Source organism: Drosophila virilis, chromosome 2 (genome assembly GCF_030788295.1).
Source record: "Drosophila virilis strain 15010-1051.87 chromosome 2, Dvir_AGI_RSII-ME, whole genome shotgun sequence".
NCBI classification, from domain to species: Eukaryota; Metazoa; Arthropoda; class Insecta; order Diptera; family Drosophilidae; genus Drosophila; species Drosophila virilis.
In genome coordinates, this window is record NC_091544.1 from 30,044,637 (window position 1) to 30,071,146 (window position 26,510).

Here is a 26,510-nt window from a genome sequence, read left to right on the forward strand (position 1 = left end):
TATAACGCTCATAATTATTGCGTCAACTGCAAACCACAAAAATCTGATTAGATTAACATTCTGGCAAAATGAATTGCACTTAGTGGATTTTATAAATCAAGTTTACCCAATCCGTAATATGGTTTAATACATGAATTTAACACTAACATCTGCTTGTATTAACAGAAATTCCTGTCACATAAGCACATTAACAGCTCAATGTTAACGCCACTTTAACATTTGCAGGTCTAATAGACTAAACATACAACTTAAATAAGAAACATTTGTATGCACTGTTAATTTAATGGCTTTGTCATTTTAGAATTTCGATTATATTTAGGCAGAGTTATCTCACTCGCGCCTTATAGACGCTATCCCAAACCCGCAACTTGGTCAGCTCGGGCAATTCGATCACCCTCATGTCCTCCGAAATGTTTAGGCACTTCATATTCTTTTTACTTAATGGCTCCCAAACCGTTCCCTTGGCCAAGTTTGATTCAACACTCCCGCAATTTGGATCTGAAGTGCTAGCAAATGTGGTCAGTATGTCAATCATGCGCTCAATGGTTTGAAACTCGGCCGTGTGCTTGTCCAGCTTCCAGGAGAAATCGCCATACCAAATATACGAATGATCATCCACATGGGCAACGCCACGCAGCTTATCGCCGCAATATTTTAAACGTTGATGATTGAACGTGGATGAATCAAAATCGAAACGATATAGATAGGTGGGCTCTGTGGAGCATTGTAGGCGTGCCTTGATGGTGCGCAATATGGGATGCCAGAAGACCTTATAGCTGGCGTACTGCAAGAACGGAAAATGAATATTATATATATACATATATATGGATTTAGGATTAAAGAACAATATACGCCCACCTCACAATAGGCCGTCACGCTGTCTGGCTGCAGCTCCAGTGGCTTATCCCGGAAGTGCATATATTGTATACGCTTGCCCAGCGTACGGGCCAAGGCCTGCGGCAGCGTGCGTTTCAATTCCAGCGGCAGCAGGTGCTCCGGCTGGCTCTTGAGGCTGGTGAGCAAATAGGGCGACATATGAACCCGTCCATACATTAGCAGACCCTCAAAGGAGGTGCCACTTAACAAGAGCGGAATATTATTGCCCCATGCATTAGCGAGCAGCTCAATGGGCTGCTTGGATATTGCACAGGACTCGGTGGCATATGGCTCCACGACGGGGCCAAACTGAAAGACACTGTCATCCAAGTTTTCCGCTTTGCTGAGCAGATAAGGCTTCACAAGCTGATCGCCAGGCACGCTCTGTAGAAACTCCAAAATCTTGAGATCCGAGGCCATCTCCATCTTCTGCATGCCCAAATGTTCAGCGAGTCGCCGCGCCAAATTGGGCACCGCACACTGCGCCCAGGAGCACAACGCATTCCCAGACTGCATAATGGCTTTCTGAAAGAGGCCCTGAGCTTGCGGATTCACCATAAGATAATGCACTGATGCGGCGCCAGCGCTTTCACCAAATGCAGTTACATTCGTTGGATCCGCATTAAAACTGGATGCATTATTTATGATCCATTTTAAAGCCATCAGTTGATCCTTTAAGCCGGCATTGCCAGGCACACCCGCCGCAGGATCCTTCAGGCTGAGAAAACCCAGTGGACCCACACGATACGAAACGGTGGCCACGACCACATCGCGCATCATGAAATAGTCGGGACTGTGTAAATCTCTAGTGGGATCACCTTTTTCAAAGCCACCGCCAAAGAAGAAAACAATCAACGGCAACGGCGTCTCCGTGTGCAGCTGAAGCGAGGCACAGTTTACCAATTAATGTTTTTGTACTTTTACTAAAATTGGGATGCGTGACTCACCGACTTGGCATACACATTCAGATACAGGCAATTCTCGACGCCTTCCAGCTGCTGGGTGTACTGATTGAACTGCAGCGGTTTCTCGCCCTTCTGCCGGCAGTTCAGCGCCTGCTTCCAGGGATGTATAGGCTGTGGCGCCTTGAAGCGCAGGGCGCCCAGGGGAGGACGCGCGTAGGGGATGCGCTCGAAGCTGATGTACTCATCGCTGTATATGCTCGTACAATGTTTGCCCACAATCGGCCCACTTTTCGTTTGCACAACGGCGTCGGAAGCGCTGCAAAATGATATAATCAAATTATCGTACGATCGTAATACATACATATATTCGACAACTCACCTAGCCATTTTCAGCTGTGGTCTGAGCGGCTTTTACACGTTGGCGCGATGTTCTCCTTGGTTTTTTTGTTTTTTGGCGCTTTTTTGTTTTTATCTAGATAAAAACATTTATAGTGGCTGTTTTTGTCGCTAACGCGCAAGACACCACACAAATATAAGCTGAACAACAAGTGCAAGGCCAAAAAATAAATTATAAAATGTTTAATATCAGAGACAGCTGATTTTGTGTTAGCTGCTTTGTTTTCGGTAAGGGCTAACATTTATAAATGCTACGTTTGCTGACATCGTAACGGTTGTGGCTGCCTTCTATCAGCAATGCACGCGACGCTTTACGGCTGCCGGTGACGAAGTCGGCGCTGAATGCGACTGCGAAGGTTTATTTATTTATTTTTTCCAGGGCTGCACCAACACATTTTGCACCATTCTAATGCTATAATCAGATATAATTGTGCAAATATAATATGTTATATTCCGCCCATGATAAACTATAACTTTCAATAAGAGTACTTTGCCAATAATGTGATTGATTTTTTAATATTGAACTAAAAGCATTTACGCAGTTCAATTTTGTATGGTGCTGTAGCCCTGGCACACCAAATTGCTGATTCAAGTGCACTTGAATGTTGGGGCTACACTGAAAGATAGGCGGAATGAATGATAAGTTTGAACAACAAATAAAACACTGTTTAATCACTCGTTTATATTAATTATTATTTTATTTATTTGCTTAAGATAAACTAAAACTATTACTCGCGTGTTTTATGTGTAAATTTAAATTACTAAATGCAGTCCAAACATATTATAGTCATTTTTGGCGAAGTGTTTGTCAATGTAAATTATTTTACCTAAGATATGGTGAAGTGCAAAAATTACGTCACATGTCAATGTGCTTGCATATTACAACACCTAACATCAACGGGTTGCTGCTTTGTGTGGAATGCATTTGAACTGATATTGAAATCAATTCGAGTACACACACATATATACATATATATATGTATATATATATATATATACATACATATATATATGTATATATATATATATGTATATATATATATATATATATATATATAATTTATATTAATATAATATAAATTAATATAATATAATATATATTGTATATGTTTATATATAATTTAGTGTTTATATAATTTTGTTTACATAAACATAAATAATAAGTAAACAACCAAAAATCATACTTATTTGTCTTAACCCCTTACAATCACAATTAAACTTACATACAAACTTTCACGTGTCATTCCGGCATAATTTATAAAACAAAACAAAGCACACTTGACACTATATATACACTAACAGCTGTTAAGCCTGACGAGCACTGCTAATGTAAAGATAAGTCGCCATGTTAATGTCGTGTTACGCCAATCTATTTTTATTACGCCGATGGCACAAATTTCTATTGAGAGCGAGAGAGCGAGAGAGAGAGAGAGAGAGATAAGTTTTGACCAGCCGTTCAGGGTATGCATGCACGCACATATATATATATATATATATATATGTTTATTCATGGCATACATAAATATAGACATGTACATCGCCGGGACTGTTTAAATTTGCCGGTAACGTAACAAAATTCTGTTAATTGCATTGCGACGGTCAACAGGATTGGAGCAAGCAGAGCAAACAAACAGTTGTTTTCGAAATAAAAAAAAAAACTGTTTGAACAAACCTAATTGATATATTACATACATATGTACTTATGTGCATGCATACATAGATACGCACGTATATATACATACATAATAGGTCAATAAACATGGAGGTGCACGTTGGTATTCCAAAATTGCTACAAATGGGCGCCAAGTGAGTAAAGCTACGGGGTATACAGGGTATCAGCGTAGCGCTGAACAATGGGGACAATTGGTCTCGTTTTTTTAAGTCACCGTGACTGGCGCATTCTCTGACATTGATCTTGAACATTGGACCTGGACCACAGCGGCGCGGGAATTTTCGAATGGCATCGCGCCGACTCTGTTATCTTTATATATGTATATCTGTATCTGTTATCTACATCACATCTCACCCTCTGCCACCCACAGACTTGTCGGTCACAAGGTGCAGCAATACCGTTTGGCCACCAGTCGCACAGTCATCGTGACAACCAAATTTGGTCGAGTGCGCGGCCTACAGCGCAAGACCATCTACGATGAGGAGCTGTATTATGCCTTTGAGGGCATACCCTATGCCAAGCCGCCGTTGGGTGAGCTGCGCTTCCGTGCACCGCAATCGCCGGAGCCGTGGGAGGGTGTACGCAATTGCACCACATACGGCGAGAAGCCGCTGCAGCGTAACATGGTGCTAGGCTTGATTGAGGGCTCCGAGGATTGCCTATATCTGAATGTATATGTTAAGCAGATGCAGTCGGAGAAGCCGCTGCCCGTCATGGTATGGATCTATGGCGGTGGTTTCCAGAAAGGTGAAGCCTCAAGAGATATCTACAGTCCGGATTACTTTATGAAGCAGCCAGTGGTCTTTGTTACCATCAGCTATAGACTGGGCGCGCTGGGTAAGTGACAAGCAGATTGCATGCGCAGTCTAACCAGTTTCTGTTTACCTTGCAGGTTTCCTAAGTCTCAAGGATCCCAAGCTAAATGTGCCAGGCAACGCGGGGCTGAAGGATCAGGTCCTGGCGCTACGCTGGATCAGTCAGAACATTGCCCACTTCAATGGAGATCCCAATAACATAACGCTTATGGGCGAGAGCGCGGGCGCAGCATCCACGCACATTATGATGACCACAGAGCAGTCGCGCGGACTGTTCCACAAGGCCATACTACAGTCGGGCTGTGCGCTGTCCGCCTGGGCGGATACGCCGGATCGCAACTGGGCCTATCGCCTCGCCCGGCACATGGGCTACAAAGGCAGCGAGACGGAAGCGGATGTTCTGCGCTACCTGAGCAAGGCATCTGCACGGCAAATTGCCTCGAGTGATCAGGAGATTGTGACGCAAGATGAGCTGCGCAGTTTTTATCTGTTTGCCTTCGGGCCCGTTGTGGAACCCTATGAGAGTGCACACTGTGTGGTGCCCAAGCCGCACAAGGAGATGCTGGCCAGTGCGTGGGGCAATAGCATACCGCTCATCGTTGGCGGCAATTCGTTCGAGGGCCTCTTCTCGTATCAGCTCGTTCGTAACGATCCCTGGGTGATGACCCATTTTGATAATATAATACCACGCGAGGTGAGCGAGTCGAGCACACCAGAGCAACTGGAGCAGCTGGTCCGCCGTCTCAAGCAGGTCTACTTTGGGGATGAGCAGCGCGAGCGCATGGAGCTCTTCGAGGCGCTTTATATATTCTCACATCGGCAAATCTGGCATGATCTGCATCGCATGGTCATGGCCCGCCTAAACTATGCGTCTGCCACGCCCACCTACTTATATCGCTTCGACTTCGACTCGCCACACTTCAATCAATTCCGCTGGCTTGTCTGTGGCGAACGCGTGCGCGGTGTCTCCCATGGTGATGAATTGTCTTACCTCTTTTACAATGTGCTGGCCACAAAACTGAACAAATCCTCCCAAGAGTATCGCACCATAAAGCGCATGGTCGGCATGTGGACGGCCTTTGCGGCCAGTAGTGATCCCAACTGCAGGGCCACAGCATCGGCCAAGTGGACACCAGTGCAGCAGACACCAGACGGTGCTCACAATTGCTACAACATTAGCGACGAAATGGAGATGATGGCACTGCCCGAGGCCACAACGCTGGCCGTCTGGGATACATTTTACGACAAAGAAGCTCTCTACTAAAAGCAGAACCCAAGCTTGATTCCAATGCTAGATATATATATATATATAAATATATATATACATATATGTAAGAAAGAACTTCCAAACTATATGATATAGTACTTCAATGTATGTATGTGCATATCTTTTATAAGTACCAGTGTGATGAGAAAAATTTATATTAAAGCATAACCAAATTCCTTGTACAAGTAACCGGTATTTGAATCCTAAAGGAACAGAGTACATTCAAAATAAATCGTGCTTAAATTAGGTTTAATTGTTAGAAATATCTTGTAGTTAGGTGTTAAACCTAATCAAATTTTGAATGTTCATATTAGTTCCCTTCACTGTAAATAATTTCATTGCATATATTATATCAGCTACATAATCGTAACTATACATAAGCCCCTTATTCGATTGATAGAGATCAGAAGGAACTTTTCGATTCCAGCGCTAAAAAAAAAACAAACAAAGTTGTACAAATTTAATTTAGATCTCAATTTCACCAATTTCAATCATAAAAAAAATATTAAACCAATTTTGAAAAAGCGTGTTCAATACTTTTATAGACAAAATAACTATAGGACATTTTATTTTAATATTTACATTTTTAAGATGACATCAAAAAGCAAATTTAAAAATCTCGATTAAAACAATTTTTTTTATAAATCTAAATTTATGCAATTTTTAAATTTAAACTTATGCATGTAAAAAAATCTTCATGTACATACATATGTATAAATTCTACAGACTTTTTTCATAATAATAAAAATAAAACTTAAGTTAAATTGGCATCAGCAAATATTAATTCGAAAATAACCAATTCAAATTTCTAATTATTTTCCTATTTCACCAAACATATCAGCTTGATTTTACAATTTTAAGATTTGTCTAACGTGTGTCGCACACGTTACGACATTCCAGGTCCATCGATTAACTGTTTCATGTATGAGCTACATTGGACCTGTTTGACAATTCGATAGAGCGGAATACAACTCTGAAATCGATGTCAATTCTGACATCCGGCAACCCAGCAAAATTCCTTTTCCGTTTGAAAGCCGGCGAGAGCAAACCAACTTGAACAATTGAGCAATAGGAGAAATGTAATAAGCATGTTTATTCTCAAAATTAAGTCAGTGGAGTGCAAGCATTTGATTGAGTTATAGTTAAATAACTTTTCAAGCGTAAATGAGAATACGCTAATTTTGTGACGGGTAAGTATCTTAGTGAAATTGCAAAAATGAAACTCAATGTAAATAAAATTGAGCTCTTGCATTTATTTATTTACTTCAATTGCCCTTGTTGAGCTTCTTGTGTGTAAAACAAATGTAAATATTTTGGAAAGCTTCGCAATTGCCTGATGTCTCACGTTTTCTAAGAAATGCGCGCAGACGCCAAAAAACAAGTGTCGTTGTGTGTGTATAGTAATATGGCTGCAAAATTGTGTGTGTGCGTGCGTGTATGTACTTATGCATATATACAATAGCTTGGCTTTATAAACATACACAAACATTTTTATGGAAACTTGACAGACGGAAAAACTATGATATGCAGTTTAAGTTGATAATTATTTAAATTTTAACAATAATTTAAATATATCAAATAACATTTCTGACAGTTCTTATATATAACATTTTGCGCATTGAAAAAGTTTGAATTATTTTTTGCGAGCGCTTTGTTATTCAACTATTTTCATTAACGCAGCACTGCCAACACTGCACACTGACACTGCATGTCGAGTGTGTGCACATTTAATTGCGCTTGGCATCTAGCTGCATCTCGCTTTAACTTGTACAAGCCAGCGGCAGCATTACCAGCGTGCACAACAATGTTACATGTATGTACGTGCTGGCAACGCTGTGTTGCGGTGGCTTTCAATTTTCAGTTCGTAACTTTTTGCATTTGTCAATTATGGCGCCTTTTTGTTAACTTTTTGACTTTTACCTCGCTTTACAATTTCACAACAATTTCCAATCAATGTAAAAAAAAGGAAAAAATGCCACAAACCAATAAAACTTTCCACAGTGCCAAAAATGTTAAAAAAAATCACATAAAAATGTTAACAATGTTGATGAAATTGCCAAACTTTCTGCTGCAAAATGAAAGCGAAATGGAAATTATGAAAATTTCGGAAAATTGTAAGCCAGTAACAAGTGAGAATTTGATGAGCTATCAAAATATAACGTTTATATATATATATATATATATATATATCGTAGTAAAAATGTCTATTATGTGCTTAATTCTTAAGCGGCGGCTGTTGTTAATTAAAAATTGTCATAAATCCCCTGAAGTTTAACCCCATTTACACTCGAGTGGGCTTCTGAGAAATGGCAAGAAGCATTTTCCTTTAGCCTTATTTTTTATATTTTCCTTGGGCCCAAGCCCCATGCCCAAGGATTTTAAGTATTGCTCAAGTACTTAATTACACTTGCGCGCACTTTAATTTTCAGCTGCAAAGTAGGATGGTCTCGGGTGTGGAGAAGGCGTAGGCATGGGTGCTGCACAAAGAAATGTAAATTAGGCCGGCAAGTCAATGTGAGCCGAAACCTTGTAAATTATAGGCTTAAGCTGCTGTCGGGACGCACAACTTCCCATTGGGGTTACATGCTGCTCAGCTGTGGAAGCCTTTGGGTCAGATGGCTCGCCAGCTACCCAAAAGGCTTATTAAATTATGTACACATAACGACGGCTGGCTCTGTCTTTTTGTGCTGAACGTCAAGTAAGCAATCTAATCTCACTATAAGCTCAACTCCACTCAAATTTGACTGACTGACTGCAAGCGCTCGTAAGTAAATTGAATGTCAAAGGGTTAAGTTTTCAATGTCTAAAATATGCAGCAGTCATAACTGCTTTGCCATAAAATCAAAGCACATAAAGTCCAGCTTCCATTTCAAGAATGGGCATCAAAAAAAAACTGCAGAGCATAAAAATAATTTGGGTACAATTTCAATTTTTTTCTTTTCTTTTATTGCAGTCAAACGAATTTTCTCTATGAATTTTAGCTTCAGCTCTTTTTTCATATTATTTGCTCGAAACTATTTTGATTCTGAAATTGCAGACAAATTTCTATGCGCTCGCATTATGCGGCTTTTGTTGTGCGTGGGGCCAAGTTTTAGGGTATAACAAACACAAGAATTGAACATTGATTTGTGCGCTCCACTGTAGTGGGTCCATGGTGGGAGAGAGGAGGGGGAGGGCTTGCAGAATTTACTAAAGAATTTGAAACAGCTTCAATTTTGCCAGAGCTTTGTGTTCTGCATGGAGGGGATAGGGGAAATGTATGAAGTTTTTCGTGCAGGGAAAACGTTCGAAAATGTTGTTCAATTATTTCATTAGTTTAAGTGCAATTTTCAGTTTCTGGTTTCTTGAAGGCAAACAAATTTTGCAAACCAAACGATTAATAAATAATATGCAGCAATTATAATATTTTATAAATAAATTTCAGGCTAAGCCAAATAGATTTCTAAGAAAGAAAAAATTATATATATATGTATATATATAGAACAAATTTCAATTTCCATTATCAGTTGGGACACATCATGGTAAGAAGCTGGCTTCAAGTATCTGTAACTTTTTTTTTTCGTTTGCCTACCAAATTGAATCCCGTTCATAATTTAACAGTGAATGAAACCCTGAAACAATACCCAAAAGCCTATTAGCCCAGACCCAAAAGGGCAAACTTTATTAAGAACATTTTTTTTGTTAATATAAATTAGATCTTTTATTTTGGGTCCTACCTGCTGTTAAATAGGTGGACGCGGGGCCAAGGGTCTGATGCTTTTGTAATATTTTACAGAAAAGTAATTTAGTTAAGAAATAAATAAGTAATTAAACAGCTGAGAAAGGTAAAAAAAAAACCAAAACGGTTGCCACATCAAACTTGTCCAAAACGAAGGCGAACCGAAGCCAAAAGCAACCAAGAATAGGAAAAGTGAAACTTGACCAGCATTTTTAATAAATTAAAATGGTAGGGTGGGCTGGGGAAGGTAGAGAAGAAAAAAAAAATACATAAATGATGTTGGAAAAGGGAATCAACGTAGCCGTCAATTGGCAAATAATGGACTCTTATTAACTAAAGCGCTTTTTGATCTGCCAGGCAAATTACACGCCACAACGCGGCGCTTTACGACACTGAAAATATGGGTGGGGCTGGTGGTGGCTTGCTGTTATGGGTGCAGTGCATGCCATATAACACTTGCCCGCTTTTGTGGGACGTGGTCTATAGTTGGGCATCGCCTTGTGCAGAGTATCGTCTGTGGCATTTGTAATTCACTTTGATTAAATATGCAGAGCGTTGGGCATTTGGATGGGCTGGAGCTGGGATTGGGTGCGGGATTGAAAGGGAGCAGCGCATTAAAATGCCGCAACAATGTGGCAGCAGAGATACAATGACTGCAAGTGACTGTCGTCCTGCAGTATCCTTCTGGCACAAGTCAAATAGTCAAGCCAGAAGCCGAAGTTGGACAAGAAAGCGCAAAACAAGTTTTCTAAATTTCGGCAACTGCAGGGTGTCCTCTGACAGGATATAAAACAATCAGCGCAAGCTAGCGGAAACGGAAGTGTTGCCGTCGCTTACCCCACCACCCAGCGCCCCCACTGCGCTGCGGGTGCTCAGGGCAATGAGAATTGTTGCGGCAGCTATATATATGTGAGCTTCTTGCGGCTGTTGTGAAATGTACTCCGATACTGTCTTGTGGCCGACATGCAGCCTGTCCTGCTGAAAGACACCACAGCAACGCACCACCTTCCACCGCCGCAACCGACTGAGAACTGCTTTATGCGCTGCGTCTGTTTGACTATTGTCTGGTTTTCAGCTGCAAGGTTTCGGGTTTATTAATATGGCAAATTGAAATTTCACGCTTTGTTGCGAAGTCTTTGGTCCGCCTGTCCATCTGTCCGTCTGTCTGACTGACGGGCTTCTTTTTGTGTGGTTAAGCCAAGGATTGCACCACCCGCACTATCGCAGCGCTTCGCCAGGCATTTGGCCTTGCAATTTGATTTATATTCAATGGTATTTGATTAATTGGCCCTTAAACTGTTTCAGTTATTCGTGGCATGCGGATTGACAAGAAAAAAACGATAAACGCGACTCGATTAGTCAAGCTGACAGGATATTCTGTTTTAGAAATGTTATATGGAATATGTAACCTAAGGAATTTAGCGTTTTTAGTAAGAGTTGCATTTCGATTGGGGTATTATAATTGGAAGTAAGTAAGGTTATCTTCGGCACGCCAAAGATTTAATATCCAAAACAAATATATAATATCTTGTATTGAAAATCGTAAATGCTGAGCTCGATGAAAATATCTTGGAAAACAGAAACAGTTTCTATAATGGGTCCGATGTTGTAAAAGCAGCATAGTTTAAAAAGTAAACGCTGCCTTCGGTCCAGATAGCATGATGAACAAAAAAGTTTTCCATAATAGAACCTACCTTTCGATAGATCTTTCCCATCGCAGCAATATGATATAGTAGTGCGATCTAAGTAGGATTTTGCATATGTATATAGGATTTGCATATGTTTATACATTTGATTAATGTATCTTTAAAAATAAAAAAAAGTTGTACTCAATTCTAGACCGATCCGATTATTCCTATGGCACCCATATGATCATATTTTGCATAAATACGAGGAGCTAAGAGGAGTTGAGATATTTTGAAAATCAAAACTTGTTTCCTGCCATAACCTTTTAAACCCATCGTTCCTATGGTAGCTATAAGGTATAGTTGTCTGATCCGCACGGTTCCGACATATCTACTGCCTGCAACGAAAAGACGGACCCAGGCAAAGTTTTAAGACGATAGATTCAAAGCTGAGGAAATGGTTCACATAGAAACAGACAGTCGGACATGACTATATAAACTCGGGGCCAGAATTGTTTCCTTCTACGCATTATAAGTTTCACGAGAAAGTTACAATACCCTCTAGAAGAGGGTATTTTGTAACCTTTGGCACAAAATATTGCTTGCAGCATATCATGTAAATAGGGAGCATATACGAAGGCGATAAAATTAATAAACACACTATTAATATGTTGACTTTTCCACAAAGTTGCATTAATATTTTTAATTTGTCAAAAATGTATGTTTATTTTCTTCAAAGCAGGAGGTATTGGTATTTTGTTATTTCTCATTCTATATATTGCACCTCCAATAACTATGTATAATAATATTTAATTGTGCGAAGTTGTCCTTGCTTATATGTATTTGTAAATATTTTTCCATTTCCCTAACGAGATCGTATGTCATGCCCATGCCCTTGAGAATCAATTTTATGCATTGCTTTATTCAGCAATTTTAAAATTTATTTGATAAAAAAGTTTCGCATAGTTTTTACTTAGTTTCCAGTGTAATTGAATTTGTCTTTAATGCATCACTTATTCGCACATTTAACATCAAATTTTCTCAGTCAGTGTAGTTGTGTAAGAAGGGATGGGTAGGGGGTGGGGGGGTGGGCGCTCTGATGGGCGTGCTAAAATGTCAAACACAAAATTGACTGACAAACTTTTACTTTCTGTGGACTTCTGTGAACTGCTATTTTTGGTTGGCTTCACCTACACCCTGCAACCGTTTCCCCCTCCACTTGTCGCTCTGCAGGACTAGCTGCTCGTTGTTCATGATGACAGCTGTCGGGCAGCAACGTGTTGTTGTTGTTGTTGTTGTTGTTGTAGTTTGGGTGGGGGCGAGGAGGTCAGTGCGAAGTGCAAATGCAAGGATGAAGAAAAACACAAACAGTTTTGCGGTCTTGCATTTGAACGTCGTCCTTGTGGTCCTTTGCCGTCTCGTTGGTGGTTATAAATGAAGCAGACAAGCAACACGCTGCTCGACAGTTGAGCAGGGTGCTGTGTTGGGAAAAGGCGCAGAGTGCCGAGTCAGTCAGGCGTCCTTGCTTGTGCCGCCTGATGCTGCTGCTGTTGCGGATGGTCATTCGTCGTTCGCGCTGATTCGGCATCCTTTTGCTAGGCATGTTCAGCACAATGATAAACTGTCCTGCTTGCCGCAACCGCCCAGCTGCCTCACCCCCGGGCCCCGCGCATGCCTGGCACTTGTGCATTTGAACTGTGAGTTCATTTTACATTTTATGCTGTCATTAGATGTGTCTGCTCAAGTTACTTATATTGATGAGTCTCCGGCGGATTTTAGCTCGCGCTGCGACGCTTCATTAACATCACCCTGAACGCCAGCCCGCCCCTCTATATGCGCCAACATATTTAATGACAGTCTCGGTTATTTAAAATTTTATATTGCCTCCATTGCCAGGCGAGAGTCACGTTTCACTTTTCATTCTAAGTGGCATAGTCCCTTTTTGTTGTTTGTCCTTTATTTTATTTTTTTCTTCATTACTTTGGTAAATCGCAGCTGAGAAATGCGTCAAGTTAGCTCTGAGGTTCATCCTTGTAATTCCAACTGTCAAGAGATTGGCCACGGCCCTTTGACAGATGCTGCATCACGAAGCCAATCAGTAAAAACTCATTTTGCTCTACGATGTCGCTTTCCTCAGGATGTCGATAAAAAGAGCGTTGAGCGGAGCGTTTTAATATAGTTGCATAGCGTTGCGCTTTCGGATCATCCTTCCGTTATTACATTCCCCAGGAAAATAAACTTGAACCACACTTGAAGAGGCCCTTATTTGCAGTTAAAACCAGTAGAGATGGCATTTTATTAATAATATTTATAAATTGCATTCCAATTGTTTCTAAAAAAAGTTCTAATTGCAAATAAGCTCCATTTGAATCATTCATATCTTTAGTTGTTACATTTCTGTTAGTAGCCATTTTATATTTCCATATATCATGTTGATTTTTTCATCCAAAACTGTCGCATTGTTCGCTGCTGCCTGTCAAATTCGTTTCACTTTCCAACCCTTTACATTGCTTCATTTAGAATTGTTTGCTTCCACATTGTCTTTAATATTGTTACACTCGCATTTTATACTGTTTCATACCAAATTTTGTCAATAGAAATTGTCTTATAATTCATAGTTTTATGAATGTTTCCTCGCATATTTTATTCAGTTCATATTTAAATGTTCAATGCTCTATTCTAAATTGTCGCGTATTTATTGTTCTATTAAATATATTTCAATTTCAAGTTTCAACATTTTAAATATATCGATTTCAAACTATATCTACTTGTTCTTCCTTTGTCTTTCTGAACTACGTGCAGCTCACAGCTAACTAGGTAATTTCCATAATCCACCTCGGTCGCATTCTTTTCAGTCCCAATTAGACGAACCCAGGGCCGAACCACCCGACAACAACGCTAATTAGTAACAACAGCAGTACGGACTTAGGTGTTTGACACCTGCTCATTAGATGATAACTGTATGGGCTGGGGTTGCCACACTTTCGTACAAGTTCTCGTAGCGCTCTCTGGATGTCCTCAATACCTACTCCATGTACTGTTATCATAAATACTGCGTGCCCGGCCAGACATGCTGTTGGTGTTTTTGTTGTTGCACCATGGCCGGACAGAGACGACGTTCTGGTAATTTAAATTTATTGGCATTAAATTTGCGCTGCGCCTCAGTTTTCGTTGCATGCAACGCACAAGTAGATGGGTTGGGTTGGTGTCGAGGAGTGGATAGGGTATTGCTGAGGCCAGCTTGGGAATCGGGAGTGTTGCTGCTGCTGCGACTGTTGTTGGCTGTGGCTGTTGCAAGAATTTATTGCGTTCGGCTGCATTGACACTGGCAGCTTGGATATATGGCATCCATTTCCCTTTTTCTTTATCCTCTGCTCTTTTGAGCCTGGAACTCGACATATTCCTCGTTTCCAGCAAATGGATTATGCAAATGTACCGAACTGTGTGAGACGATTTGCAATTGTTGGACTGATAAACAAGAATTTGAAATCATTTAATTTATTTTAATTAATCAAGTACGCTTTTCTCTATTAAGATAAAAAATATTAAAAATAATTTGAGACCGTACATTTTTTCCGAAATTGGTTGGGGATCGTAAATACTGAAATGCCATGTAAATTCATATGGTAGATTTATTTGTAAAGAAATGATTGAGTTTTTGAACAATTCAAAGGTTTCATTACACAATGATGATCATTATGTCTTAAATTCAAATTTTTATTACTCAATCAAGTTGACAAAGATTTCGTATAAAAATCATTTTAGTATAGAAACGTTTATTCGTAATTTTGTTACCCTAAGCCTAATTATCGATGAAGATTAAAAAAATGATATGTATATTTTTGTTTTTAGATAAATTACATAAATGGTTAACTTCATATATTTTACTTCAGAAAATAATAAAATAAAAAACATGCTTACATTAATCGATTTTAAAACAATGTGAAGATGCAAAATATGTACACAAAAACAATAAAAGTAATATATGGCTTTACAAAATTATAGGCATATTCGATTATAATTATCATTTAAAATGATGGAAATGGAATGTGAATGAATGTGAATCAAATATGTGTTATACAGCTTTTAAAAATCTGTATAGAACCTGACTGACTGACGCGAAAACAATAAAATCATTTTCAAAGCTTTTTGAGAACATTTCATTTATATGTGTCATAGAAAAGGCCTAAAAGGCCTCTAAATAATAAACTTTACGCTTTTCGCATTACGTACGATATCTGTTTAATTCAATTGAAGGTTAACCTAACGGCTGCTCGATCGGAAAAGTTTAAATCTGAGAAAGTTCAAGAAGAAAACCTAAGTATTTGAAGTACCTTGGATATATTGTTTGGTGTACATATTATTCTTGCTAATGATCCTCTGGGATCGCATGGAGATGACATCAGCCAGAATAGTATGTAACACGATGAGTATTAGGCGGTTATATAGGTTAAGGCAGTTCAATCTTATTAGTTCTTGGTTAAAATTGTTCTGTCCGGTTGCTCCTCTGTGTATTGGCCAAGATGAGATCAGTCAGAATAATTGATACCCTGGACAAAAAGCAGCATAGTTGTGGCTATAATATGCGAGGTACATAATATTCTCACCTTTATGTCTTTGTTTAAAGCCAGCCAAAAATTAGCGATAATAATATGTAAGCCGGTCCTAAGCTGCACTGTATTCATACTTATTGTTAAGTGAACACGAAAGATTGGTTTGTGAATTGTTCTTGCTGCCGTCTCATCTTACATTTGGTTCTTGCTCGATGAGATCAGTCAGAACAATTCGTAACTCAGTCCAAAATCGACCTTGTTTCTATTTAACTGGTTTACTGCGATTTACCTGGAAGATATACACATATTATTTGCAATAGAAGCCAACAAACGTGTGAGCTAAAAAATTCTGTAGGAAATTTTATTTAATTTGTTATGCAACTTTTCTTAACAATATTTTTTTTTTAGTATTTATTCAGGTAACTTCAAGGACTTGAACTGGATTTGTACATTAATCATCGATTTTTATGATTTGGCCGCACAGTTTAATCCTGGCGTATATGATATACAAGATAAATTGCAATTGCAGGATTTGCGTTTTAGTGTTTGGGTAAAGCCTTAGCTAACCTCATTAACAACGAATTATGCAACAAATACATTTTTTCCCGTGTACGGGTCTATTTATTTATGTAATTAAAGTAGCATGCGTGCGGGTGATGATATTTTTTGTATTGTTGTTGCCTTTGGCAACTACGCACATTTTGTTTGGGAAGAAAAAAGAAATGAGGGCGCTTTGTTTGTCGTTTTAGTTCTGTGCCGTTAGTCATGCATGCGGGGGTTGGGAGGTTTCTGCCTAAAAATGGTCAAGAGGGAGAAATTTTAATTGAAATTATAATAGCCTCATTATGCAAATGCCGCCTTGTTGCTTATTTTGGCCAGGCCTAGCATAAAACAGGACAAGGCACAAAATGTTCCATTTATTTGTATATTTTTCATTGGTTATTTTTTTTAAACAAATTTGTGTTTACCTACTGCGACTTAAGTGTTTGCGTGCTTAAAGGAAATTTCAATTTACAGACAAGCTTTTAGATAGATTTGTAGTTCGTGATTTTTTTTTTTGTCATTGAGACAAGGATCTGTTAATTGTTCCAAGTTAAACGTAAATTGTATTTTGCCGGGCTGTTAATTTTAATTTCTGTTGGTTTCTAAACTACCCGTACTTATTATGAATGCAATCATTTGTGCATAGCTATGCACAAATGCCCATAAATAAATTAAGCCAAACAAATTGTGTGCATCGCATCTGTGCGCACAAATCTGGGTCTAAATGGCCAACGATGCTGTGGATTTTTGTCCTTTGTCCCTGTGTATGCAATATCAAAACCCTACGGCATGTATCTGAATTACCTTGCGTATTCGTGAATCGTGTGAGTATAAACATTTATGTGCATTACCTTTAAATATGTAGAACAAACAAGCATCTAAATAATGGACACTTTTTGTATTTGTTACAGTGTGTGTGCGAAGAAATCGTAGGGTATTCGGCTGCGGCTGTCAACTTTTTGCTGACGCATAAACATTAGACAATATTGTTTACTTACAACATATTGTCTATTGATTGTGCTTCGGCACTAAGCTAATATCTCGAGCAAAAAGCGTGCCAGTGTTGTAAAGTGTTCGTAGTAGTGCTGTCTAGACTCAGCGGTGAACCACATCAATTTTCTTAATTGAGTTTCTAAATGCAGAAAGTTGATGGTGGTACACAGCTAAGTCTACAGGCAAAACAACATTTCAGATAACATAAAATACAACAATTCTATCAAATTATACTACTTGAAGTATTCAATATTTATTTATTTTTTTTTAAATAAACTATGCTTTTCTAAATCTTAGCATATTCGAATGTATTCTGTTTTTTCGAATTACTAGATGATTTTGCAAATGCAAAAGCGCAAACTGAATAACTTGAAATCTTTTAAAAACATATTCATTTATCTTTAAATTATTTCAATTGCTTGCTCTATATCGTCACATTGAGACTCTGAGTGGTAGTAAGGCATCTAGAAAATTGCCATTCACAGTATCAATGGAATGATTGCGCAATTAACATATGAAATGAAAAGTTATTAATGCAAATAGTTGGTGTTTACATTACATGATTCGTACGTTACACTGAACAGATTTCTACATTAATGATCTGTTCAATGGGATGTGTGAATTATGTGTGTAAAATATGGCAACTAGGAAAGTAAATGGAAGCTTTATACATTTTGAACCGATGTAAGTACAGAGATTTTTATTTAGTTAAAAAGCTTTAATAATTTGCAGTTTGTCTATTTTGAGGTTGTTTACGGGATCTTCGTAGAGAGATGCTTTACGAAACCACATCTATATCATTAGAATCGCATAGAGAGCTGCATAACAAAAGCATATCTGTCATGAGAATCGCCGAGGGATATGCAGAACAAAATGATAACAAAATTATATCTATATCATGAGAATCGCATAGAGAGTTCATATAAAAACCATATATATGAAAACACATAGAGAAGTGCATAAGTAGCTCATACAATCGTCACTGAAGGCGGCAACAAAAATGGCGGCATAATTTTATAAATAGAGTGCGCGATATGCACTCTATGGATTGTCGTGCCTCTGAATCCAGGCAAGCGTAGCCAATAAAGCTAAATGCCAGGCCGGCTCACCCTTGCCGGCTGGTCAAATGTGTAATGGGGCGCTGTGTAAATATGTGCATATAAATATTTTGCGTGCGCTGCATTAAAATTTATGCAAAACAAAAAACAAATTGACCCGCGACGCGTATCGTCCACTGACGGTCGTATTAATATTGTAAAAGGGCTTTAACTTGGCCAATAGACTGTTGCAGACAGTTAAACGCGTATCGCTTGCAAATTTTTATTTATAAATGTCACCAGAGTCTGGAATTTTGTTTGACATTTTTTAATCGATAAGTGCCAATTGGCGGGCAAAAAAGGCTTCATAAATGTTATGCCTCAGAGGGAATATATATATCGGATATATATATATATATATACGGCCGATTCTGTTGCAATGTCGGTCAATAAATATTAATTGGTATTTTAATGATTCATTTGAAATTTTTATTGTTAATTGAAATACGCATTAAGATAAGCGGGGCATTCCATTCCAACATTTCCATCAATGAACCTCGTGTAGAAACTGTTCAACATATTTGATATGTTTTTATATTCCACTTAATGTTATTTTTTTTTGTTTTGTGCACGACTGAAATATTTCCTTCCTTCATAAATAATGGAATATATTGAACTTAACGCTATACATATATGTATATAGATACATGTGAACAATTCTTTTTAATGCCAACTCTTAAGAGTTATATATATTTTACTTATATTTTATTCTATTTATTTTATTTATGCAAAATATGCGGTATGTATCTTTTTTTATCTACATATAATAACGATAAACATGTCTTGCAATGGCTTTCACTAGAATGTAAATATTACCCATACGCCGCGTCAGCTTAAATCGCATAATGCCCAATAAATAATTGGCATTGTTTGCCAAACAAAAAAAAAAAAAACTAACAACTACAACAACACGTGATAGAAGGTGTATAAAACGCTGAAATGATTGCATATTATAATTGATTGTTTTATATTAACACTAAGCAAACACGACAAACTATAATTAAACGGCAAAGATAAACAAAACAATGAAATGCACACGCTTCACTATTAAGCCCGTGCATTTCCCCACTTCAAATTAAATTATGTGTTCACGCTGCAACAACTTAGATAAACAAAAGCGTTTTTCGTAATAATAATCAAACGGCAAACAAATGAGAAAAAACTATATTCTAAAATCCTAGAAAAAAACTAAATAAAAAAAAAATAATTATACAAATAAGTGAACTGCATTTAAAAGTGTAAATATTTGATGTTTGCAAACACTTCGTCAATTTGTAATTTGATTTATTTTTTTATTTTTGTGCTTTTGCAGTTTTGAGCGTCGGTTGGTGTTTGCTTTCGTCCGTGCACTTGATTAAACCCAACAAACGCTTAAATTTACAAATGCCCAGTCGCCAGACGTCGAGTTCATGATATATATAGTGAATGTCTTGTGTGCGTGCGTGTTTGTCTGTGTGTGTCCTTCATATGGCAATACAATATTTATTGCATCTATAGACTGAGCTTTCCTTTTTAATATAAAGCCAGGCTTTGGATGCACTAAATGGAGTTACCTTTAAGCGAATGAATGGAAACAATGTCGATTTCCCTTTAGGCAACCAAAACAATAGCAGATGTGTGATATGGTAAGATGATTCTTTTTAATAATATATAAAAAAATAAATAGGCGCTTGTTAAAGTAATTAACATCAATTTCTTGAAATGCTTTTAGATTCGACTCACAAAACGCCAGACAGAACGTTGCAATCATATCTGAACTGAGAGCATACGTTAAATTATGTGTGGACATGTCTCAAAAGATTTAAGCAGCTAAGATTTAACAGGATTTAAAGCAGTGTCCAATCCTCGCACGACAGACAGAAGAACAAAAGCTGCTTGGGTGACATTTAGTACGAAGAGTTCGTTCTTTTTATTTTCTGTAGGTACTTGAGCCAACTTGCAGCTAACAGGCAAATAAAGCAATTTCGTGCAGTATTTGCAGGAAAAATACTCCAGGGACACGTAGCAGCGGCGACGTGTAGCACGACGAGTGGCACACAAGAAGCCGCTACATCGAGCGACTTGATGCAAATAAACCGCAGCAAAGACGAGCATAAGTGGCAGCAACAGCAGCAGCAGTTGCAGGAGGAGGCGACTCAATAGCTGCTACATAGTTGATCTTTAGTTTCGAAAGAAGGACAACAATTGGGCACATGGCCAGCCGAGTGAGGAAGAGGCGGGAAGCATTTTAGTTGCAGCTTAGCTGTGTGGCGGCTGCTGTAGGCCAAAAGGATGTATGCAAAAGGATTTGACACTTTTTGGACAGTTTGCCAGTGTGGCACAAGAAATGTAGATTTATATATATTGCCTTCGAAATGCATTTTAGTTGTAGTCCTGGTTGGGCGTCGCCGCTGTCCACTGGTAAGCAGATAAAAGCAAACAAAACTTGCTGCACTTGCCCAATTTTGCGCCAACTCAAAGAGTCCTTTTCGGACAAAATCCAGCACCCGGCCGCCTCTTTGGACCGCCCGCGCATTTCTCGTGCGAAAAAACTTTAAATTGCAAATTCAACAAAATTCAGAGCGAACCGAATTCCAGAAGAATTTACATTTATAAGAAAAATTGCTTTACAATTCTGTGTAAATAATTTGGCTGCATATGACACAGCCAACACACAAAGCAACGAAAACCAGAGCATAAATAAAAAAAAAAAAAGAGGTTCTAGTCGGGAGCTCCCGACTAGGGGATACCCTGAACCATCTTCTTCCAACATCAAATCCAGCTCGCGCTGCGTGCTCTTTTGCTTTAGTAGTAACAAAGATAAATTAATAAAAAAAAAAAAGAAGAAAATACTACTTGCCGGCGTCTCTACTCAACAGCCACACCAGACACAAAATATAGTTTCACCGGTAGGTCTCGAACTCGAGACAGACAACACAACGTGCCACCGCTTCTACTCAACAGCCAGTCTTATTGACAAAAAATTTAATTAAAATAGTAGCACAGAAAACAAAAGAATCGCAATTATAATGCTGTTGATGAATACGAAGCAGACCCGCATGAATTTATGTGTGTACATGCAGACATATTCTTTGAATTTGTGCTGGTGCCGCAAACACGTGTTTCTTAACCGGTCTTCATGAAATTTTACAGTATATCTTATTGTACCATAAAATATTTGTGTATAAAATAAAAGATACCATATATATATATATATATATGTACTATTCTAGAGTAAACATGTCAATTTTGGTGGCTCTAGTTCTTATTATGTACACAATTTGCTCAAAAAACAGGATTTCGATATCCATTTTTATCGATTGCTTAGACACGGAGTAAGTTATCGATTACCAGAAACAAACTCGATCTGCGCATAGACTAGGAGGATCTACAGCTAAAATTTCTCTAGCTCTTATAGTTTCTAAGATCCAGACAGACGGACATTGCTAGATCAAGTCGGCTGTTGATGCTGATCAAGAATATATATAGTTTATGGGGTCGGAGATGCTTACTTCTGCCTGTTACATTTACCTATTGCACAAATACAATATACCCTTTGTACCCATTTTAATGGGTTCAGGGAATAAAAATGAAGCACTTGAACCACGGCCTTAAAATAAATTTGTAAATATTTCTTGATACTTTGTAAACAAGTAGAATTTAGCAATTAACTTTACTGAACTATCGGAATGCTAGAAAAAAGAATTTTGTGCAGATAAAGTAGGGAAATAATGCAATTTGTAATAAATTACTGTAAAAGTTTCAGTAACAGATGTTACTAAAATAAATGTACACTCGATTAATATAATGATGTGAAATAGATTTAACCGAGGGCTATTCACCAAGGAGTGGATTTTCCGAAATGTGGAAAATGCAGTTAAAACGAATTTTCACAATAATTTTTGAAAATGATTTTGGATCCGATCGGAAAAAGGTGAGAATCACGTAGAAGAGCAGTATTCATAAAAACGTTTCTTGTTCATTTTCATTTCGACCCAACATGTACACGTATTTGAATACATACAAGCCAACATATATACAACATGCATATTATTAATTAGCTTTGCTTTAACACGTACCAGTTTTTTCGATGATCCTGGCAAAACTATAGCCAGTGCGTCCTTCATAATTGCATCCGCCTCCTCCTTTGCTCAAGTCACCGTCTTCTCCTATATTAAAGTAATCTTTTAAGTGTTTAAGAAACTCTTACCTTTGCTTGAGTTGACGCATTCGCCATGGTTGAAGCATAGTGCAAGCTCCGTCTCCGTCTTCCCCATTGTGCAAGCTGCTTCTCCTCCAATATCAAAGATGCTGCCTCCTTTGATGGAATATCCTCATAAAATATTAAACACAAAGTGAAGACCCATAGGCTTATCATAAGACTAACCTAAATTCATGAGAATCGCGTAGTACGGTTAGTTGAGAATACATATTTTTGTATTTGCAGCGCAGCTAGAGTTAAATTTGGTCTCGCATGTAAACACACAAAATATATGCAAACATGCATTTACATATATAAATCTTCACATAATGGATACATATATACATGCGAACGCATATACATACACACATACGAGCAACCACATATATACATGCGTACACACAAAAGTACCTTCATACAAACGAACATACATAAGTTATCGTCATACACATAGATACAGTCATACATGCAAACATACATGCATAAGCACAGACATGTCAATATGCATACAGTCATACATTTAGACGTACGTCCGCAAATATATATACATATAGCGTTATTAACGTGTCAAATGTTATGCTTACAATTTTAGATAGTACACGTACAAATTTTAACCAAATTCTTGCCAAGTCTTATACTTAGTTGAGTTGCACATGTTGTCTGATTATAAAAGCTGGTCTATTATTCTAAATATGATATACTACTTAGAGCTTGTCTTGTAAGTTCTTGTATTATTCATAATAAAAAGTTGCTTGCGCCCGTTACCGTTACTGCCATTAATTACCAAACTCATCCAAAGTAATTCTATGGGAAAATTAGTTTAAGCGCGCGTCGCTGACGTTCGAGAGGCAAGAGATTCAGATGCTGCCGCAGTCGCTGCAATTATTATGCAATTACAGGAGCTGATGATGCCGCTGCCGCGGACGGGGGCCGAGTCATTGGGTATAACTACATAAAAAACTGTGTTACCTAAGCAACCTGCTGCACAAAGTTGTGGGGCAGGTTCAGGCACAGGAAGGCAATTTAGTGGCGGCGGCAACAAAAGGAACAACAACAATGGCAACAACAACAATAACCACAAAAAACATAAAGTACAAGGATTGAAACAGCGGCAAATCGTCGGGCGACGCCTTTGTCTTCTTAACGCGTCGGTGGCGGCTGTGTAATATTTTTCTTTCATTGCCTGCCACATGCCTCATGCCCCCGCTCGTCCTGCCCACTGCATGGCAGAAGGGAAAAAGCTCATAAAACTTTTTCAATTTCACTTTAATTTTACCGCGCTGCGCTCACTGCTCCCTTTATATTTTTTTTGTATCTAGTAACAAAGCATTTGGCGCGCTCTGTGTAGGCATTTTAGTTGTATGAAAATTCACTTATGTGCATTACCTTACTTTGAATATATATACTATATTTGCTATGGATATATGGCATGCTGCAAGATTTGGATAGCCATACTTTGGCTAATGACAATCGAATTAGCCGTCTTTGCCACGCATCAAAACTTTTTCCATTAAACCTGCAAATTTCACTTAAGTGCCTTTTATGTTTTCTATTCCCAAAAGGCAAATGGGGTATATGCGGCTTGTTTAATGCCCGTTAATCAGATGCTCTTGAAGTCAGGTCAAGTTAATTATATTTAATCTCTGTCTTAGTAAAATTATTGAAATGTTAAAGCCATGCCCAACTAGAAGTACTAAGCACGACAATAGCCACCTTTCGAAAACTTTCATTTACAGCTAAAATCCAAATATTATATTATTTGACAATCCCTTCCACTGCCGTCTTTTACAGTTAACATAGCTTACTTTCGCACTCTGCTTATGCTTAGTGTATGGTATCTCTTAGTCTAAGGCTCTAACCTATTTTTATATTTTACACATAGACAATTGTTTTCATTGGCTTGCCTGCAGTTGTTCAGATAAACTAGCACGCCGCCGCATATCTGCTCACTTATCAATCATGTCCCTTTCACCAATCACTTCAGACGGTTATTGGCCTAATTAAAATGTTTGGCTCTAATTGAAGTTTCTTGTTGTCGGTTTAGTTTCATGCTTCAAGCCTATAATGCCTACGAAATACTCTTAACTTGCGCTTAATTCCCCGTTGCAGCGGGTCTCTAATCAAATGTTGCTGCGTGAGTGTGGTTGTGCATGTCGACTGGGGTTTATAAGTAGCTACAATCGTGTTTGTTAGGTGGCAACACCGTGGGTGGGTCTTAGTTAAGTTAAACATGTTGTGCAACCGGGTCCGATATCAAACGCTCCTTGCTTAAGTACGGAATTATGTAGCTTCAAAATTATCGTCCTACCCTTTGAAAATGTTCAAGAGCAGGTGGTTAATTTACAATGATACTCTTGATATTTCTGAGTGTTGAAGTTTGCCTGTTACCATGTGTTATACTGTTGTTAAATAAAGAAATGTTAAAGGTACTCATAACGGGGTTAATTCGGTATTCCAGTCGATTAATGTGAGAATCTGAAAGGGTACAAATATTAACAAGTAAGAGGTTCTAGTCGGGAGCTCCCGACTAGGGATACCCTAAACTCTCTTCTTCCAACATCAAATGCATATATATATTCTATTTTAGAAGCAACATATCAAGTTTCGTGACTCTAGCTCTTATTATTTACTAAAATTGCCCAAAAAACAGGATATCGATATCGATTTGTATCGATTGCTTGGAAACAGTAAGTTATCGATTATCGGAAACAAGCTCGATCTGCGCAGGCACTAGCAGCGCCTACATCTAAAATTTCAAGCTCTAGCTCTTATAGGTTCTGAGATCCTTACGTTCATACATACGGATGGACGGACGAACGGACGGACGGACGGACAGACAGACGGACTTGCTTGATCGACTTGTCTATTAATGCTGATCAAGAATATATATACTTTATGAGGTCGGAGATGCTTCCATCTGCCTGTTACATACATTTGGGTTTTGCACAAATAGAATATACCCTTATACCCATTTTTAATGAGTTCAGGGTAAAAAAATTTAATGGAGATAGCTTTGCAGATTCAAAGTAATCGATCAACCGATAAAAGCGAATGCAAATACTTAATTAAAAATCCAGCGATAACACACACATATATTAGCAGTTGTTTTCGTTTATACCCGTGGAACGCTTCGTGCTACTAATCTAAAAATATGTTTTAGCTGAAGAATAATGTTTCGTTTATTAAACCTTTCACCCGCATTTGCCACCCAAGAACGTAACCAATAAATTCTCACAAATATCTTTGAAAATGATTTTGAAGCCGATCTGATCGTAGGAAAAAAACTTTCATACAACTGTTTTTCGCCAATTTACCACTGTTGCGTGTGAGATTTACCAAATCTCTGAAACACATGTTCATTGAGTTGAGTTCATTGTACAGCTTTGAAAATAAGTTTGAAGCAAATTATTAATTAATTAATTAATTAATGAATTAATTTTTTGTATAGATCTTTGAAATCGTTGACATCCATTTCCACCCAGGAGGAATCGATTTTTCGAAAAGTGTAAAACACCGATCGAATAAATTTGAACAAAGATCTTTCAAAATGAGTTAGACGCCGATCAGATGGTAAACAAAAAAGTATCACTCAATCGTTTTTTTCGATTTTTCCACACTTGTGGGCGTAATTTTCTGAAACCCCGTCTTAACGGGCACTTTTATCACATAAGGCAACTACAGTGAAAATTTCAGCTTTCCAGCTCTTACGGTCTGACTATCGATTACTTTACAGTGCCGCTGCAGCTTTAAATAAATTGAGTACACAGATTGTTTTTCTTCTTTAATCAGACTAACCCCAAGTGTCAGCTAGCAGTGCTATCAATAATGCACAGCTATTTGTATTCCCGCATAGATTATATTTGAAACCCG

General features: G+C 38.2%; 2 protein-coding genes and 2 long non-coding RNA genes across 4 annotated transcripts; 2 read left to right on the forward strand and 2 right to left on the reverse strand.

Annotated features, from left to right (window-relative positions):
• Nucleotides 1-262: 262 nt before the first annotated feature.
• Nucleotides 263-2,472, reverse strand: alpha-Est3 (alpha-Esterase-3). Its single transcript, XM_002056401.4, has 4 exons — nt 2,161-2,472; nt 1,824-2,097; nt 859-1,755; nt 263-784 (listed from the first exon to the last, which is right to left on the reverse strand). Exons 1-4 carry the CDS (start codon nt 2,166-2,168, stop codon nt 326-328), a joined length of 1,638 nt encoding a protein of 545 aa, XP_002056437.2. The 5' UTR covers nt 2,169-2,472; the 3' UTR covers nt 263-325.
• Nucleotides 2,473-3,756: 1,284 nt separating this feature from the next.
• LOC6632669 (esterase B1) lies at nt 3,757-6,043 on the forward strand. Its single transcript, XM_002056402.4, has 3 exons — nt 3,757-3,983; nt 4,220-4,686; nt 4,742-6,043. Exons 1-3 carry the CDS (start codon nt 3,937-3,939, stop codon nt 5,926-5,928), a joined length of 1,701 nt encoding a protein of 566 aa, XP_002056438.1. The 5' UTR covers nt 3,757-3,936; the 3' UTR covers nt 5,929-6,043.
• Nucleotides 6,044-6,970: 927 nt separating this feature from the next.
• On the forward strand, nt 6,971-21,217 carry LOC116650294 (uncharacterized). Its single transcript, XR_004303271.2, has 4 exons — nt 6,971-7,121; nt 19,773-20,085; nt 20,172-20,378; nt 20,433-21,217. It is a non-coding gene; the product is annotated as an uncharacterized lncRNA (long non-coding RNA).
• On the reverse strand, nt 15,384-25,928 carry LOC116650296 (uncharacterized). The gene is made up of 3 exons (XR_004303273.2): nt 22,519-25,928; nt 15,882-16,116; nt 15,384-15,824 (listed from the first exon to the last, which is right to left on the reverse strand). It is a non-coding gene; the product is annotated as an uncharacterized lncRNA (long non-coding RNA).
• Between the last annotated feature and the right edge of the window lie 582 nt (nt 25,929-26,510).

Coding starts and splice junctions, on each gene's coding strand:
- alpha-Est3 (XM_002056401.4), bottom strand. Junction 1,756..1,823: donor TGAATGTGTATGCCAAGTCG/GTGAGTCACGCA, acceptor GCCTCGCTTCAG/CTGCACACGGAGACGCCGTT. Junction 785..858: donor GCGTGACGGCCTATTGTGAG/GTGGGCGTATAT, acceptor CCGTTCTTGCAG/TACGCCAGCTATAAGGTCTT.
- LOC6632669 (XM_002056402.4), top strand. CDS start 3,937: ATGGAGGTGCACGTTGGTATTCCAAAATTGCTACAAATGGGCGCCAA. Junction 3,984..4,219: donor TTGCTACAAATGGGCGCCAA/GTGAGTAAAGCT, acceptor TGCCACCCACAG/ACTTGTCGGTCACAAGGTGC. Junction 4,687..4,741: donor CTATAGACTGGGCGCGCTGG/GTAAGTGACAAG, acceptor TTTACCTTGCAG/GTTTCCTAAGTCTCAAGGAT.